This window comes from Amphiura filiformis, chromosome 3 (assembly GCF_039555335.1).
Source record: "Amphiura filiformis chromosome 3, Afil_fr2py, whole genome shotgun sequence".
In the NCBI taxonomy this organism is placed as follows: Eukaryota; Metazoa; Echinodermata; class Ophiuroidea; order Amphilepidida; family Amphiuridae; genus Amphiura; species Amphiura filiformis.
This window is the reverse complement of record NC_092630.1, coordinates 55,978,611-55,997,472: the sequence shown is the minus strand read 5'-3', so window position 1 is coordinate 55,997,472 and position 18,862 is coordinate 55,978,611. Positions and strand designations below refer to the sequence as shown.

General features: G+C 36.1%; 1 protein-coding gene across 1 annotated transcript in view; it reads left to right on the top strand.

Annotated features, from left to right (window-relative positions):
* Positions 1–231: 231 nt before the first annotated feature.
* Positions 232–18,862, top strand: part of LOC140147342 (helicase ARIP4-like) — a 30,179-nt gene continuing 11,548 nt past the window's right edge. Inside the window, 10 exon segments of the mRNA XM_072169120.1 lie at positions 232–454; positions 796–1,215; positions 5,640–5,893; positions 8,020–8,443; positions 11,293–11,457; positions 12,537–12,651; positions 13,994–14,156; positions 15,565–15,807; positions 16,722–16,816; positions 17,893–18,082. Coding sequence (XP_072025221.1) covers positions 232–454; positions 796–1,215; positions 5,640–5,893; positions 8,020–8,443; positions 11,293–11,457; positions 12,537–12,651; positions 13,994–14,156; positions 15,565–15,807; positions 16,722–16,816; positions 17,893–18,082 — 2,292 coding nt within the window.

Genomic DNA, 18,862 nt, shown 5'->3' with positions numbered 1-18,862 from the left:
AACTGGAATGCAAGTTACTGGAGCAAATTGTTCCAGCTCCTTGAATGTGTTGTTGGTTTGTTGCATTACTGATGAAGTCTTCCGATCGGAAGATGAAACGTCTAAAAATGTGAGTAAATTATTGGACTTGAAAAACATAATTCAAGGAGCTGGAGCAATTTATCTCAAACTTGAAATAATGAAGTTTGGCTGATGGACCTCAAAGTGAGGTTTAAAACTTCATGTACATGTATGTTACAATCGAACCACCCACAAGTTTTTAAAGTTGAAAAGCTTCTAGCGAATATTGGAAAATTTATTTCTTCATGTAAATGTATATTTCTTTCTGAACAGAACCTTTTGAGACAGGATGAATTAGAAGCTGAGGCGCTCAGAGCACAGCAAGAAGAGTTAGAGAGGCAGAAACGTTTGGAGGAACAGCGTGCTCTTAATGCTGACTTGGCAACCTTATCAGGTATGTAGTCACTCATAATGTTTGGGAAGGTTCATATTCCAATGGTCAATCTATTTTGGTGTCACCAATGTAACATTGTACATGTAAATGTGTTTGAAGTGATTACAATTATACAATTGTATGGCTTTGCGCAATATACCATTGTCGTATCTGGAGATATGGCAATGTAGAAACCTAGACACAATTTGTCATTCCAGGCAGTGAATGTCTAACATAACCAGACAACCTCTAGAACAGTCATACATTAATTGTACTGTGATCAAATGATGAGCCAAATTGGTCAAAGGCGTGGTCAACATTTATTTATTTTATTTTATATTTTGATTTCATCTCCATTTCAGAGCTTCTCAGTGATGACGTGCCTTCACAGCCTTCCCAATCCTTCCATCCTCCACCTCCGACTTCTTCCTCACAACCCCCACCAAGTGGTCTTTTCCCATCATTACAATCTAGTTCTCAGCCTCCACCATCCCGGTCCCCCAACCTTCCCTTCTCCAGACCCCCTCCCCCGCTATCCTCATTACACCGTATGCCACTGCCAGTGCCCGTACTCACCCATGAATTACAATCCCAGATGATGAAATCATTCCCCTCATCAAGCTTCAGGTCATTCTCTAACTTTCCACCATTTATGCCGGGCCTATCACAGATGCCTAGACCTAGTAAGCCCCCTCCTAGGACTGAGGATGGTTGTATAGTGCTGGATGATAGTAGCGGAGATGATGAAGAGTCAGCTCCGAAGAAAGCATCTGGCAAAGAAGGTAAGGAGTGGCAGTGAAGTAGTACAAATAAATGAATTGAGTCCACCTAACAATTGGGTGTCAATTGTGGAGATATACCTTGTGGAACAGAATGGTTTCTATTACAAAAACTATTGTTTTTGGATTCTATTTTACTATTGTTATAGTATATTGTATATGTGACGTGTCATGTCAAAAGGAGACACTTTTGGGCAGGGTATCAATTTTGAGGTTTTTACATATTTTAAATATAAAGATATTTTGCTCCACAACGCCGTTTCCCCAATGAAATCGGACATTTCTAAGCGAAGATATTGAGTTGCGTAAGTTATGGTATTATAAAATTGGAAATTGAGATATCGGCCTTTAAAAATATTATTGACAATGTTGAGAGTAGGAATAATCTTGAAAAATGTCTCAAAAAATACAAGATGCCAGTTATATTCGGTCTGAAACTATCGGGTAATATTTTTAACATTAATACCATCACAAATTCGCAACAAACCTAAATTGTGGTAAAAATCACCCCGGGCAGATTTTTGGCTATTACTCCATTTACAATCCTGCCCAAAAGTGTCTCCTTTTGACATGACACGACACGTCACATATATTATAGTAGGATGTGGTTTTACTTAGATTGTCTGTTTCACTTGTTTCGTTTCACTTTATTGCTTGTTGTTTTTTATATTTATTTATTATTTTATAAAAAATATAAGAACACAGTTACTAAAACTGATACAACTTGCTTACATAGTCAAGTGGGAAAGGTTTGATCTCAAAATGACCAAGGTCAAGTGGCAAAACTAGGAATACGCAATTTTGGAGGCCAAACAATGCACCTTTGATTTTCCAAAAATCACAAAAATATGTGATTTCCCGCTAAAAAAGCAAAATCTAAAAAAATAGGTGAATTGCGCCACAAATAACACAAAATTGCGTATTCCAAGCAGCTCTAGTTTAGTATGTTATTAGACCCAAACAGTGAAAAGATGAAAGTATATATTTGAGTAGGTTTATGGGAAACATTCATGATAATTTGGCTTGAATTCCAAGATGTTGATACAAACAGCTATTGTAATATCGCATTCATAACCTTGTGAATATACTCTCCCGACGAAATGTCTTTCTGCAGTAACAATTGTTGAATTTTTAGTAAATATTACTAACTTGAAACCTATCTTTACAAGGGGTCAATCTCAAAACAGCTTGGTTGTTCCAATATGGAAAACCTCTTCTGGAAAGAAAACTTTCCTTTACAGATCTTCAGTTGCTTGGAACAAGCTTCCTCCCAATCTTCGTATCAATTTTAATTCAATGAGTTTGGGTGAATTCAAAAATGCAATTGGTCTGTAATAAGTTAAATTGTATAATAATTTGAGCTCAACAATGCTGCATTTTGTTTTGTATCATGTTTGGTTCTTTCATTCTGTATAATATATATTTCTATCTTGTTATTATCATGTTCATGTATATAGAATTATAATCAGGTCTTCCAGGGAGACCAGTACATTTGTATTGATGGAATTTCCTGAATAAATAACGAATAAATGAAAAATGAAAATATTTATTTACTTCAATATCATCTATAATACCTTTAATCAGTTTTAATCAACTTTTCAACATTAAAACATTGCTGGAAAAGAAACGAAACAAACTTTCTTATGATCTCATGAAAACCTGTACAAAATCCCCATAGGAAAAGTGGCGGCGCTGTGCTTAATAAGCTAATTATGGCGTCAGTCCTTGACGCCCACCATAACAACAGATGATGCCCGGGGTATTTGAACTCTTTTTTAAAACATGTGATGCATAACAAATGATCAAGGTTATGAATTATGATACCAGAGGAATAAAGGTATCCCCCGATTACAACGGATTAGCAATTGTTATGCGATTATGTTATTTGCCATGATCCAAAAGAGATAACTTCCATTCAGTTAATATCATGCAGCCTCACTACAGGGATTTCCTATCTGGCAGCGCATTATAGTTTAATTTCCACCTCCAAAATTGTTCAGTTTTAACATCAGATCAGGCTCAAAATGCCAAAAATTACCGATCACCAGAAGGGAATGATAGAAGCATATCATAGTGAAGGAAAATCTAACCATGAAATTGCAAGATTATTGAATATTGACGAGGATCTGTTCGATATAATTTGAGAAAAAAAGGAGATTCATGGCTCAGTGGACAATCGCCCGAAATCTGGACGGAAAAAAAAAAAACACCAAACAAGATAATACTAACAACCGAACCCAAATAGCGTTTGTATCAAACATTGTTGATGATGACCAGCAGTGCAGTCGGGATAACTGCAAGTCGATCATGATAAATTTTTGATAGCAACAGGGTATTGACGTCATAATGAGCCTCATTAAACAGTGCCGCCACTTTTCTCAATGGAATTTTACTGTGTAATTTTTCTCAAAATAAGGATATTTTTTTCTTTCTTTATTTTTGTAATAAATGAGGGTTCCAGGTTCCTGCAATTAAGGCCAGAGTAATGGAAGACACATTCGTCTACGACCGAATTTGAGATTTTTTGATATTTATCAACACTAAGATGTATTCTTTAACTTGAAACTGATAAATTACAACTTGCTAATATTTATTAGTATTTTTGCTTGATTTATTTCACTCTTTTCAACTCTAAAAAGTCACATGGCTCAAGACAGCTTAGTAAATTGGCGGAAATAATGAGTCAGAAATGCGAATCGAAATATTGTGATTACTGGCATGCGATCGGCGTCAAGCGCGATGTGTGCCAGCGCAACTCTGCTGGCGTATGTCCAACATGATCAAAGGCGCATTCGGGTATGTTGTTCACGCCAGCAAATGTGGTGGAAACAAAACAAAAATTTGCAATCAAAATGCCACTTAGATTTTTTAATTATTTTGAATTTTGACGCACTGAAAGCAGACATTATAGATTCATTGGTGCAAAAAGATGCATATTTAGACCATGCACCAGATACAGCTTTTACAAGTGTGAAAGTCTTACCGTTTTAAAATTTAAGGGCGTTTTGTGCAGAATTTTGACATTTTTTTACTAAAGCGTCGATTTCTCAGAGTTCACTTTTGACAATATTGCGTGATTTTTGTGACAAGATAACTCGAAAAATATGCAAGCAAAGGGTAAACCTTTTGCACTATCCTTTAGAGTACATCAAAGTCTAGGGAAGGTTTTTCATTTTTCAAAATATTTGTTTTAAACAAAAATATACACCATTATGTGCAATTTTAGCTTAATAGAGTGACAAAATGGCTTTTTCACATGTTTTTTTCAATATTTGAAAAAGAGACAAATTTCAAAAAAATAAAAAACCTTCCCTAAGTTCATGTCTCTTCTTCATGAAAAGCTAACTGATTTTTTTTTACTCGAGCGGATTTTTTTCTAAGTTGTCACAAAAAATTGGGGTAAAAAGTGAATTTTGTGATTTTCTCAAAAACTTGAGATTTTTGAACAAATCTGACGTCACCATTGGATTCCTTGACTCATTTCCTTTCCAAAAATGTATAGTTTTATATACTTTGGACATACAATTCAGAAATAATGAAGCTCGAAAATGTCCATGTTCTCTCCCATTACTCTGCCCTTAAGACTATTATTGATTAAAGGGTTTATATTTTAGTGACAGTTAGGTTTGATAGGTTTTTCATTTGTGACACGATCTGGTCTATGGGGGCCAAAGGAGGCATTTTCAAAAATTGAGTTATTGTAATTATTACATTATACATACAATAAGCTATCATTTACTGAAAACACCAAAAGTCTAGCATACTTTGTTCTAAAGTTATGAAGATTTTTGATGCCTATTTTCTTATGTATTTGCTTGTTTTTTACTCAAGTTCTTTGCCGGTATCTCAGTTTCAAATTTGCGCCTTTGGCCCCATGGACCAGATCGTGTCACATTTGTAGTATCATTACAATTTAACATTTTCTGTGGTTATAGGGGGTGCGGAAAGACATTTTCTGTGGTTATAGGGGGTGCGGAAAGACATTTTCTGTGGTTATAGGGGGTGCGGAAAGACATTTTCTGTGGTTATAGGGGGTGCGGAAAGACATTTTCTGTGGTTATAGGGGGTGCGGAAAGACATTTTGTCAGGAGAGTACATCCTGCATTAAATCCAATTGTCGTTCATTGATTATAAATACAAGGATACAAATGCAGGTTATTTTTCTTTTAATTACCGTATTGTGTGATGTGGTCTAGAACTACGCACTATGTCGACTTCTGTGTGTGTGTATCATATGGTATGTACACACTACACAATTACTTTATTCGTACATATCCTTATTAAGTGCTGTTGAAATATCATTCGGGGATATGCCCTCAGGATATTCCTAAGTTTCAAAGCAAAATGTTCAGATTTTTAATAATACCCTTAGTCCCTTAAAAAAACTGCGGAGTCATTAACCTCTAAACTAATCACTCCTCATGTAGATGATGTCATCGATATATCAAGTGGTGATGAAGATATCACTGTGGTGAGTGATGGCTCCGGTAAAGAGGATATCCCCATGGAAGATGATTATGATGAGGAGGTAGGCGTCACGGAGAGCAGTGGAGTACACTCTAATGATGCCGTCAATGTACCTGATGCTTATGGACGCGTTCTCGTCAATGTAGCCCATCCGCCAGACGAACCTGATATTTTCTTACCGGATCACTTGAGCGGTGTAGTAAAACGTCATCAGGTATGTACCTGGCTTTTTCATAACCTTTCTAACATCAGCAGGTGGTAAGGTATGGCTTCAAACCAAACCACCGCTCCACACTGTCAGAACTGTCAGTTTAACAGTGTTCTATTGTTCCGAACAATAGAGACCAGGTCCAATGGCTGATTCTGCTGAGGCGCCAGCGGTCAGCCGTTGATTGGGTTCTGAAGCCATCTCTGACTGGTTTACTTGCAAGTGTAGTAATTGATACAAATTGCAAATCCTTGGTCATGACCAGAAGCAAGAGTTGCCTGAAGATTGCTTTATGTAGAGTAGTCTGAATTCAGCTACAACTGACTGAAGGTGATGGCTAAAGGATCCTTGGCTGGCTGCAAATTTGATGATAATCTCCTGAACTCAGTTTGCGAGAATCAAAATGAATTCTCCTTATATCAGTGCCTATTCCGCAAGCAGTAAGTTACTTGATTCTTGCAATATGAGTTTGTGAGAAGTAATTTTGATTCACACAAAGTTCAACAAAATTATACTCCTTAGTTCAATTAATGGATGTTATTTTAAAATTCTTAGCTGCCCTTCTTCAGTGTTATCTTGGTCTGTTCATGAAGTAAGTGATTAAAATAGATAGCATAAATCATATATGTATATTCCCCTCACTCAACCTCACTGAGATTTTTCCATCTATATTTTCAAACTATGCAAGGTACCAAGGCACCTATAATTCCTTTGACCTTGGGTTTGGTAGTGATGTCAGTACCTAAATGTGGTTACGCCGCAAGGATGCCAACATACTGCCCTTGTACGCATATGTATTAGGCTTGGTATCAACTGACCTACTGTTGCCAAAATTGTCGAGATAGAGTTTTTTTGAGATTTTTCCGACAGTCAATAAGAGACTCTCACTGTCGACAAAATAGAAATCAATAATAAATCATGTACGACTAGTAAGAAGCAGTAAAAAAAACCCTAGAGCTTCACAATTCCGACAAAATGACTCTACAAAGGAAAGCCAATTAATATATTTTACACTTGGACGGGTATAGGCCTACCATGTTTTCAGATAACGCATTAGGTGCTAAATTCAGAAGCTTTATAAAGACAATACTTTTCACTTGTTTGTCGACAAAGATTCAACATCGGGTTCTGAGTTTTGGCGACATGTCGCCAAAGAAAAATGAAACGGCAAAAAACACTAATGTGATACATACGATCTGGGTAATTAGGTTATTTTTTTTGGCATGAGCGAAATGAGCACATACGTCGCGTCGCTACCAAAGGTAAAACAAGGTATAGGTACCCAATGATGTTGCAGAAGTTCCTAGTGCCTATAGATATCTACCATATTTCGTCAAATAAACGCCCCCGGGCGTTTACATTTTCCCAAGAGGGGGGGCGTTTATTCAAGGTCAATTTTAAAATGATAATTCCCATTAAAATCATTAGGTAAACTTAAAAATCACCCTAAAATGACGAACTATGAACTAGAAACACTGACTTCTGGTTCACTTCCGGGTTTCTGATCCAGATTTTCACCAATTATTGACGCTATTATCGACGCTATTATTGACCATGTGGGTAACTTGGTAAGCTTACTATACAAGATAGCATGGAAATAATGGCATTTTTGAAACATCTTAGTTGAAAAAAAGTGGTGGGGGGGGCGTTTATTTGAGAGGGGCAACTATTTGACAAAATACGGTATATGTTTCAAATCATACAAATACAAAAAGCAGGTAAATAATTTGTCAAATTCTAAGTAACATTCTGGTAAATTTTTACAAGAAAATTTGACCATTCCATTTCTGAATTAAAAAAATGTTTGATTCTTAAGGTGGTACGAAAGGCAAAATCAAGTTGCTCTGATTGAGATTAAAATAGACTTGTTGCAGAGAGATATGCAAAATAATTTTAATTCTAAAATTTGAGCCAAATCGGACAAACGGTTTTTGAGATATTGCTGTTGAAAGATTCTTTGTATTCTATTGTTTTTGCCAATATATTGATGAAGTTAATGAAGAAAATTGGCAAAATGTGCTCATTAATATTAATTTTTGCCAATAAGTATCTATAGATATAGTAATACCTGTTTATTCTGTGAGCCAGTAAGTTTCTTTTTAATCAAATATTTGATCACCTTTCCTCTTTAGATTGGCGGTATACGCTTCCTGTACGACAACTTAGTTGAATCTGTGAACCGCTTCAAAGCCAGTGCTGGTTTTGGTTGCATCTTAGCGCACAGTATGGGGCTAGGCAAAACCCTTCAACTCATATCATTTACGGACATATTCATGAGATACACCGGGGCAAAGACTGTGCTCTGCATAGTGCCTATCAATACATTACAAAACTGGGTAGCCGAGTTTGACATGTGGCTCCCAGCAAGAACAAAAGAACAAGACTGTGATAGAGATCAATCATCTGAGAAAGATGGTGAAAGCTCACAGAACAGTGATGGCAGTAATGGACATAACAGTGGTAAAGCCCAAGGAGCACAGAAGGCTTTGAGGCAATTTAGGCTGTTTGTAGTTAATGATATGCATAAAACGACAGATGCAAGATTAAATGTAATAGGTAAGTGTTCACTAGGATCTACAACATGCTCATCTATTGGGGACACAGTTCTTTAACCCCAATACATTTGCACATTCATTGAATGACCTTTGAAAATTTGGGTACAAAAACTCATACTCTTGAGGTCAAATTTTGCACTATGATTGTTTAGTTAAGGTTATTGGACTATGCCATAGGGATGAGGCCATTGTGGTCCATAGTGGTTGTAGTGTTTAAGTGGTATAGTGATCTATGGCCTCACAATGGGCTTTTCCAGTTGAAATCCATATACATCTTATAGAAGACATGACCTTAATCTCCCACACAGGGGATGTAGATTTCAAATGGAGTCATCCATTCAGGTAACCCCATTTAAAATTCACACTAAAGGTGTGGTAGATTCAAGTCATGCCTTCCATAGAGGATGTATGGATTTCAACTATAACAGCCCAATAATCTCACATGCTAAAATCACTTTGAAATGAGATTTCAGGACTTACATGAGGAATGAATAAAAAGAGACCAAATACTAAGGATTTTCCTTATAAGTGATGTACAGTCAACCCTCCCAAATCCGGATCCCTTTTATAGGGATCTCTCTGTTAGCCAGCTGTGTAAACAGTGTGATCTTTATAGGAAAGTATGTTTTAATGCTTTTGCAGCCTTATTTTCATGATCTAAAACATTTTGAAGGATATTGATGTTGCATGCAATCTTATCAATGTTTTCAACGTCGTAAAGTAATCTTTTTGTTTGGACATCCAGTGCAGAGTTACACATAATTTGTCAATCCAGATTTTTCATGTATCCTGCCAGTGTTTGGTCCCATCATCTCTGGATAAAGTTGGCACTGTACTTTGTAGTGCTAATCATTGACAATAATCATACCTTCAATCATTGGTCAGATTTGGCCAGTGTTTGGTCCCATCATCTCTGGATAAAGTTGGCACTGTACTTTGTAGTGCTAACCATTGACAATAATCATACCTTCAATCATTGGTCAGATTTGGCCAGTGTTTGGTCCCATCATCTCTGGATAAAGTTGGCACTGTACTTTGTAGTGCCAACCATTGACAATAATCATACCTTCAATCATTGGTCAGATTTGGCCAGTGTTTGGTCCCATCATCTCTGGATAAAGTTGGCACTGTACTTTGTAGTGCTAACCATTGACAATAATCATGCCTTCAATCATTGGTCAGATTTGGCCAGTGTTTGGTCCCATCATCTCTGGATAAAGTTGGCACTGTACTTTGTAGTGCTAACTATTGACAATAATCATGCCTTCAATCATTGGTCAGATTTGGCCAGTGTTTGGTCCCATCATCTCTGGATAAAGTTGGCACTGTACTTTGTAGTGCTAACTATTGACAATAATCATGCCTTCAATCATTGGTCAGATTTGGCCAGTGTTTGGTCCCATCATCTCTGGATAAAGTTGGCACTGTACTTTGTAGTGCTAATCATTGACAATAATCATACCTTCAATCATTGGTCAGATTTGGCCAGTGTTTGGTCCCATCATCTCTGGATAAAGTTGGCACTGTACTTTGTAGTGCTAACCATTGACAATAATCATACCTTCAATCATTGGTCAGATTTGGCCAGTGTTTGGTCCCATCATCTCTGGATAAAGTTGGCACTGTACTTTGTAGTGCTAATCATTGACAATAATCATGCCTTCAATCATTGGTCAGATTTGGCCAGTGTTTGATCCCATCATCTCTGGATAAAGTTGGCACTGTACTTTGTAGTGCTAACCATTGACAATAATCATACCTTCAATCATTGGTCAGATTTGGCCAGTGTTTGGTCCCATCATCTCTGGATAAAGTTGGCACTGTACTTTGTAGTGCTAACTATTGACAATAATCATGCCTTCAATCATTGGTCAGATTTGGCCAGTGTTTGGTCCCATCATCTCTGGATAAAGTTGGCACTGTACTTTGTAGTGCTAACCATTGACAATTCTTAGTCAGTGGGAGTGGTCTATTAGTAGACACATAATCTGATTGGACAATCACATGATTTTGGGTGTCGTCTATCAGGCTGTAGACGACCCCACGTCATCATGAGCGTTGAAAACGCGTAATATGCTCATAGAGGTGCTTGGCGTATGTATCGCGTTGTATGCGTGAACTACGCACGCAGCTAGTACGCGCAACAAAAGATGTGAAGTTGTAAACAAGTTTCGTTCATTTTAGAAAAGGGGGAGTTTTTATTACTGTAACTTAATTTTTGCTTTAAAAAATAGTTTACAGTTATTAAAATAATATTTAGCTGACTAAGCATCAGAATAAATCATAGGAATTTTTATTTTGCCTATCCTCTACCTATGATGAGCGACAGGCAGGTCCAATATTTTTATCGTAGTGGATACCGGCTGCAGCGGCATCCACTACTCAAAATATTGGACCTGCCTGTCGTCTATCTGATAGAGGATAGGCAAAAATAAAAATTCTATCGTTATTCTCTAATAATCATACCTTCAATCATTGGTTAGATTTGGATCAGATCAGTATGGATTTATATTACTGTAAAGCATGAAATGTGTGTGTGCATACAATTATACAAAGTGCACAAACTTCATATGTTTGTGTGCATGACAATTGCACACATTTCATAGGTGCGGTCAATTGGCATTCAAATATTTTTTCATCGTAGGCCTTTCAGAAAATGTACAAATTCACAAAAATTTCATGTCCCAGAAACATGGGTTCTCTGCAAAACGCAACATAACTTTTAATGCCGCGAAATTATCATGCCTTACAATATATTGCAACCAAACGTCACCATGCAGATTTTGATATGAGGTGTACTTCACTCCTGGAAGATTGAAACAAAATTGATTGTGTTTTTGTTGTTTGTAGATGAATGGTACACTGAAGGAGGTGTGTTACTTATGGGTTATGAGATGTACAGACTACTGTGTAGTCGCAAAACAACAAGAGCTAGAAAGAAGCCAGCCACTTCTAAAAGGAAAACACAAGTAATTGATCTAGAAGAGGAAGACAGAAAAGAAGGCATGATAATGGGTAAGTTCATTTAATCCCATGAGAACTACCTGCCGATTGGCCAAAAAGAAGTTTCCATTATCAATTGGCCCAATCAGCAGCATTGTTAGAATAATTTCACCACACAAAAAAAATGGGGTGAATTATTTGCAAAGCTCCATTCTGATTGGTGATTAAAGTGAAGATATCATGTAATTGACCAATCAGAGGCAGTGTTTGATTGGCAGGTAGTGCTCAGGGGGTTAATAGTTTGTTTTCGATGGTGGTAATGAGAGTCAATTCCTTGAAATTTGATCTTTTAGATGTTGAAGATTGATGGAGCTATGCCTTAATTTAGAACATCATTTTCAGAATTATTAGAATGCTATTATAATTTTGTGACTGATCTCAGTTTTGTTTCATGCATAATATCATCATTTGCAATTAGGGCAATTCCCAAGGGTACATGTATTATACAAATATACCATGTTATATAGGGAAGTAGTTAGAACCATAATTTTTCTGTTTTGTAAAGTTCAAATTCCGTTTTCTAAAAACTGCACTTTCTGTACGTTTTAAAAAAAATTTAATGTTCACCTGGGTCTGAACATGTATTTTGTAGTTTATTTTGATAATATGGACTGATTGAAGCATAAAATATAATACTTATAGGCAAAAAAAGGAATTATTTTGATAAATGTGGCTTTACATTTATTTGAAAACTGAAAAGTAATTATATTTCTGTGGTCAATACAAAATGATGGCTCTAGAAGTAGTGGAAAGTACTAATAAGTGGAAAGTGGAAAATAACTGGTCCATTGGTGGCGTTCTGTAGAAAACCATGGATAGTGATACTTCCCCTAGCACTAAGTTTAATATGAAATAAAGATGTTTCTGACATGCTTGATCTGAGGCTATTGACAGACGTGTTGATACTTCGCTTTATTCCGTACAGTATGCCAATTGTTGTAGAGGGCCATACTACAGGCTGTATGCATTGTAATGTACAGAAAGTAGCCTGGGTTCAGAACAGTAACCTCAGATTGTGCATTGTCTATAAGTGTAGAATTCATTAAATTATTATTAACATTAATTATATGTTACTCTTTCTTCTTACAAAGATATAAGGAGAGCTTTGGTGAGACCAGGTCCAGATTTAGTTATCTGTGATGAGGGACATCGTATCAAGAACAGTTTGGCAGGGATATCACAAGCACTGAAGAATATCAAGACAAGGTGAGATTCATTGACTCGCAGAGATGGTAGAAATTTAATTCAAGAGCATGTAGTGACGTTTGGGATATACATGTAACTATGTGTAACTCGCAAACTCAATGTCAAATAAACTGAACATTTTGTCTGGGGATATCTATTAAACTATACCCTAAAAAGAAGATGCTAGAATCACAAAATGCACCTTTAAGATTGACTGAGATCAACACCCACTTGGGTATGGGGAATTCCCGGCGGTGGCGATTCAATTCCCGGTGGTGGCGATTCAATTCCCGGCGGTGGCGATTCAATTCCCGGCGGTGGCGATTTGCTGGGATATTGACTTAGAAAAAAAAAGTCTGAAATTAATTGGCAACTTCTGTAGATTAAATTCAGACTTCCGCTCTCCCCATGGTTCACTTAGAATTGGGCAAATGAATCATGAAAGAACCCGTCCTTCAGAGGGGATGTAAAGCCATTGGTACAGTGTGCAGAGAGCCACACCTGTACATGTAATTCGCAGCCAGTTTCGAAAAGAGTAGGGTGTTAACCCCTGACTGTTCCCAATCCATCCCGGTGTTCAAATGGACCCCAATGGAAATAAGCTTCAATAGAGGCTTTCTTGGGTTATCTAGGGTTGTCAAAACCCGAACAAATCAAATCAAATCAAAAATTGATCATGGGTTCAAATACCTGCAAGTATGTCAACAATTTCCATGTACTGATGCATGTTGTGTTTGAAGTAATCAAACTTGAATTTCCAGTTTGTGATGATGCGTTTCTTTTTCCAATCAGTGCTTCAACTTGCTTCACCTCTATCATGACTTGTCATATTTTTTCATACCAACCAACTGTCCCCATTTGTAAAGGGACTGTCCCTATTTTTGTAGTTTTCCAAAGTTAAAGTAAAGGGACTTTCCTTCTACTTGACAACATTTTGGCACAATGTCCCTTAAATTTTGTGTGTTCCTACTGGTCAGTTGTTGCTTTTTTAGTTTACTTTTTAGCTCATGATTAGATTTTTGTTGATAGGTATTTCATATGAATTATAAATTTACTCGAGTACTAACTGTGAACTGAGGTAGTGGTATAAGATATTGACTGGTAAATCAAATGACCAGGGTTCAATCCTCTCTGAGTCCTGATTTTTTCCTCTCTCAATTTAGTATACCAGTTTAACCAATCTTCATACTGGCATTTAAATCAAAATGTCTTGTGTTTGCATCATTTATTTCTGATCCTTACATATATTAAAAGTGTCTCGCTTTGTATTTTACTCTGCTAAGGTGAAGCATATAGGACTCCTCCCTTTTTCACTATTAAATGCAAATTTATGGATTTTCAAATCATGTATTGTACCTTACAGGAGAAGAGTAGTGCTAACAGGCTACCCATTGCAGAACAACTTACAAGAGTACTGGTGTATGGTGGATTTTGTACGACCAAATTTCCTGGGAACCAAACATGAATTTGCCAATTTGTTTGAGAGGCCTATCTCCAATGGTCAATGTATGGACAGTACACCCAATGTAAGATTGCTTTCTCACTTTGTTTTTTTGTTTATATTTTTGTTTGTCAGTTTGTTTGTTTTGTTAGACCACTAGCTACATACATACATACAACTAGGCTTTTATTATCCGCCATTTCATAAAGACCACAGCGGGTGTGATGATACAGCAAGAAACAGCATCCGTTAGGTGGTTGTTTTTATGCTTGATATTTCTTGAAAACTTCCTACGCACAGGCACAGCCCACATCTGGGGATTTCCTTCCAAGAACCAGCCATGGCATGAAAATGGTATTAAATTCTGCATGATGCAAGTTTTGGGAGCATGATCTTTTGAAATGATCATTTGAAATGATTATGGAGTCATTGTATTTTGTTATATCCAAGAAGGCCACCATTATTCTACATGCAACTGTCAATATTGCCACTTGCATTGGAAGTAGGATTTGGTGCAACTCGCAATGCGCGCATAGGACATTTTAAAGAAATTGAAAAAATAAAAAAAATTGATGCAGCAATTTAAAACATTTGGAATTTACATGATGACATAGTGATTATAAACTATAATCTAGTGGAAATTACTGTGTATGAATACTCCAAAGATTTTTTCAATCATTATTTATTTTGTAAAATGAATCCACTTGCATTTTGGTTTTAGCAAATCAGTTTTATCATTACATTGTAAGTTCAACTTTTTTTTAAATTATTTATTGATAATATACTTGAAAAAGGGAAAACAAACTTAGGGATTGTTTATTATTTTAACATTTCAGTTTGATTCGGTTTCAAGGGAATTGTAAAAGCATTATTTTGTCCTAGTAAACTCAGCAATATTTAGAACTGTCCACTAACCATTGGTGACAAGTCAGTTGTGTTTCCTGCTTATATCAGGTTTTCTCTGTTATTTCCTGTTATTATTTTTATTCCAAGAAATATTCTATAATTAATGTGGTCAATTGTGTGCTGGATATTTACCATCCTTACCGCACAAAATAACCTGCAGTATTAGATAGGCTACCATATGAAAGTTATACTATGTTGGAAATCCAAAGAAGACAGTTTAAAGTATACACACTTTTTGGAAATAATGAACATGCGGAAAGTTATAATATTGTTTAAATGAAAAAAAAGTTTTACAATACTCTTGAAAACAGAAGAATACCTTGGAAAAAGAAGACAAAATATGCAGTATGCAGTATGTTTTATATTAAAATTGGCCTGTTTTACATGTACTTTTCTTTTTTTCCAAAATGAGTTACAATTTTGGTTGCCATGAGTTCAAAGCAACAGCATGAAATTTATTTTTATGTAAATTTATTACCACATGGAAAAAGATGGTGATGTAATCTCATATTTATAATACTCTATGATCTGTATAGGAGTGAAGAAATATGTTATTGACTAAATAATATGCAAACTTCCATCCACAGGATGTACGACTAATGCAACATAGAGCTCATGTGTTGCATAAACTCTTAGAAGGATTTGTTCAAAGACGAGGCTTCAAGGTGCTGAAGACAGCGCTTCCCCCTAAAGATGAGCATGTGTTGATGGTGAGATTAACTACATTCCAGAGAGGACTCTATATACGATTCATGCAGAGGTTTACAGAGGCTGGAGCTGCCGGATGGTGTACTACAAACCCACTCAAAGCATTCTCTGTTGCATGCAAGGTGAGTGTGATATTGGTGATAGGATATATCTTGTGGCATCAAATTGGCTATAATTGTGGTGACAGGCTGTAAATACCGTTGATGCGTGCATTTTCACTTCTTCCTTGATACATCTCCTGCTTTAATACCAATTAAAGTTAATCCAACCAAAAGTGATACCATTCACTTGAATCCTGTATAATAGATTTTGATATTGAAGGAATGTTTATTTTTTTGTTGTGGTATCTGTGGTTCACAGAACATGTATCACATGTTTTTAGTTACCAGTACATAAAACTGATCTCTGAGATGGGCAGAGCCACATGAGTTACACAATTTTGGTCTTTCTCAAATTCAGGGTTGGCATGATTTAAATCATGATTTAAAACATGATTTAAATCAAATGAATTTTTTTAAATCACTGATTTAAATCAACTTTTTCAGTTTTTCCCATTTTTGATAAATTTAAGTTGATTTCTTTCTTAAATTGTCTGTTTTACTTCATTATTAATACTTCTACACCTTTTGGATACAATTAAAATACCCCTATGATGTCGTTTTATCTATTGCTAAAAATTTATCTTCAAGGTGCAGAATTCAGCAGGTTTTTTCCCATGATTTTGCCAAACTTTTTTTTTGAAATTTCCACATGTAAAAATATGTTTTGAATTTGTTGTTATTACCTGATAGGATTGCGCATATGTCTAGCATTCCATTGGTCTCTTTTGACTTAATCATGGGGTATAGCTGTTCTTGGAATCAAAAGAATTGATTGAAATAAAAAAAATTAAAAAATTAAAAAAAAAGATTAAAAAATCACAACCCTTCTCAAATTACACATACATAGGTATACCAAACAATTCTATTTAAGCACGTAACAACAGTCACCTTGTAATGAGCATGTACTTTACAGAGGGATTTAATTTTCTCAACAGATCTGGAACCATCCTGATGTTCTATGTGAAGTTTTACAGACAAGAGAGAGTCTAGATGCAGACAGTGACCTGGATTTACCAGATTTCAACCCTAAGTAAGTTGCAAACTATTTTAATAATTTGTGTTAAAACGCAATGGGCTATTCCAGTTGAAATCCACACTACCCCTGTGGAAGATTTTTGAAATATCGTCCACAGGGGCAGTATGTTTTTCAGATGTAATTGGTCAGGGTTAATCATTTTGAAACCCATACTCCCTCTGTATTGTGGCTTTGCTTATATCTTTCACAACTGGAGTGAGTATTTCCAACTGGCTATTCTAATCAAAACCCATACTCCCTCTGTGGAAGTCTTCAGCTAAATCTTCCACAGGGGTAGTGTGGTTTTCAAATGGAATGGCGCAATTAATCTGTACATTGTTATTATTCTTATTAACCCTAACGTTGCAAAGGTTTTTTGGTTTTGAAGAGAGAAAATGATCAAAGAAGTTCTTTGTTTTTCTCGAGACTCAAACCCCAGACCCCTCTGGTGTATCACTGACCAGGCCAACAAAACTGCGTATATATGACTTAGGGTGATTATGTCATTGCATCACATGGGATGTGTGTATGCGCAGTGGCTTTGGTTTGTAAAATTGTGTAAGATTTATAGGTGATAGGGTTAAAGGGCCATTGTTTATAGTTTGATCAGCTCGTAATAGGCGGGAAATGTTAGGGTTTTACCACTACGCCGAAAAGTAGACCCACATTAAGAGTGCTATTAGTTGACCTGTCTGGTATTATTTTGTGTGTAAAGAAAGTAGACAAAGTATAAGACTTGGAATAATAATTTGTGATGCTTCTGGCGTGATGTCACAAGACAATTTTCAAAATAAAATATTTTGATATTAATCCGCGATGTTATAAGGCCCGCCAGTTACGAGCTGATCAAAGTATAGGGTGAAAGTAGATAGATTTAAAAACCAAAATATATCAGAAAGGTGTGACAACAAAAGACTTGTAAGCGTTAAACAAATCAACAAATTTGAACATTCAGGATTGTATTTCTTGATGGCTTTGCGTATTATTCCAGTGAAACATAAAAAACCCAAATTAAGCTTGTTTTAATCTCTGCCCCACAAAAATAACAAAAAGAGTAATAAACTGTCTAATATAAATGATTACTTTTGCAGGTCAAAAAGTGGCAAAAAGAAGGGTGGCAGTAAAGACAAGGACAGTGCCAATGGTAGCTGTGAGAGTGGTAAATCTAGCCCCAGTATGGATCTATTAGCTGCTGCAGGCGCTGCTAGTAGTAAATCATCTGCTCCTATTGGTATGGAATCCTATCAGGATAAGGTCAATGAAATACTGTCTTTTGAATGGGTAAGTCAGTCAACGCAAAATGGGAAGAAGAAACTGTTTATTTAACTGCTTATTGTGATAGATCAATGTAGAGTGTTACACGCTAGGGCCGTATTGTATACCTGCGTAGATTTCACAATGACCTGTCTTAAATAATAATAATAATAAAGACAGATTTAATATAGCGCCTAATGCAAATGCCTCTAGGCGCTTTACACAACCAGAAACAGATTAAAATATCTTAAGCTACAAACAAAGAAAATTTAAGGGCCTAGCAAATACAATTTTTTTCCTTATAAATAATAAACAAAATTTTATACAGAACAATATAAACAAAATGAAAATGTCATAATCCACGCCGCTTCCCATGAGCCAAAAAAGCAAACGAGGAGGCACAATAAAAGGCACATATGAAGCGACGAGGAGAATGAGTTTAGAACATCATATTTCATAATATCAATAAGCACATAATAAGCAAATATAAATGTAAATATACACAGAGTTTAAAATGGAATTGCACTACAACCCAAAAAAATAGCATTTCGAGCACACCACCGCATAAAAACAATAAAAAAGCTGTGACCGGCACAGTCGAAATCCAATACATGGTAACTCAAATGCAGGTTATGATGGGTTCTGTTTTCACTATAGAGAATGCATGGAAAGTAATAGGGAGTTTTAACAGTGACCCGTAGCATTATTACAATTAATTGGAACCCTTACCACTCCCTCCGCTTGCTCCCCTGCTTTCCCCCCTGTGAGTTAATAATCATTCATACATGCTTCAAAGCCCCCATCCCC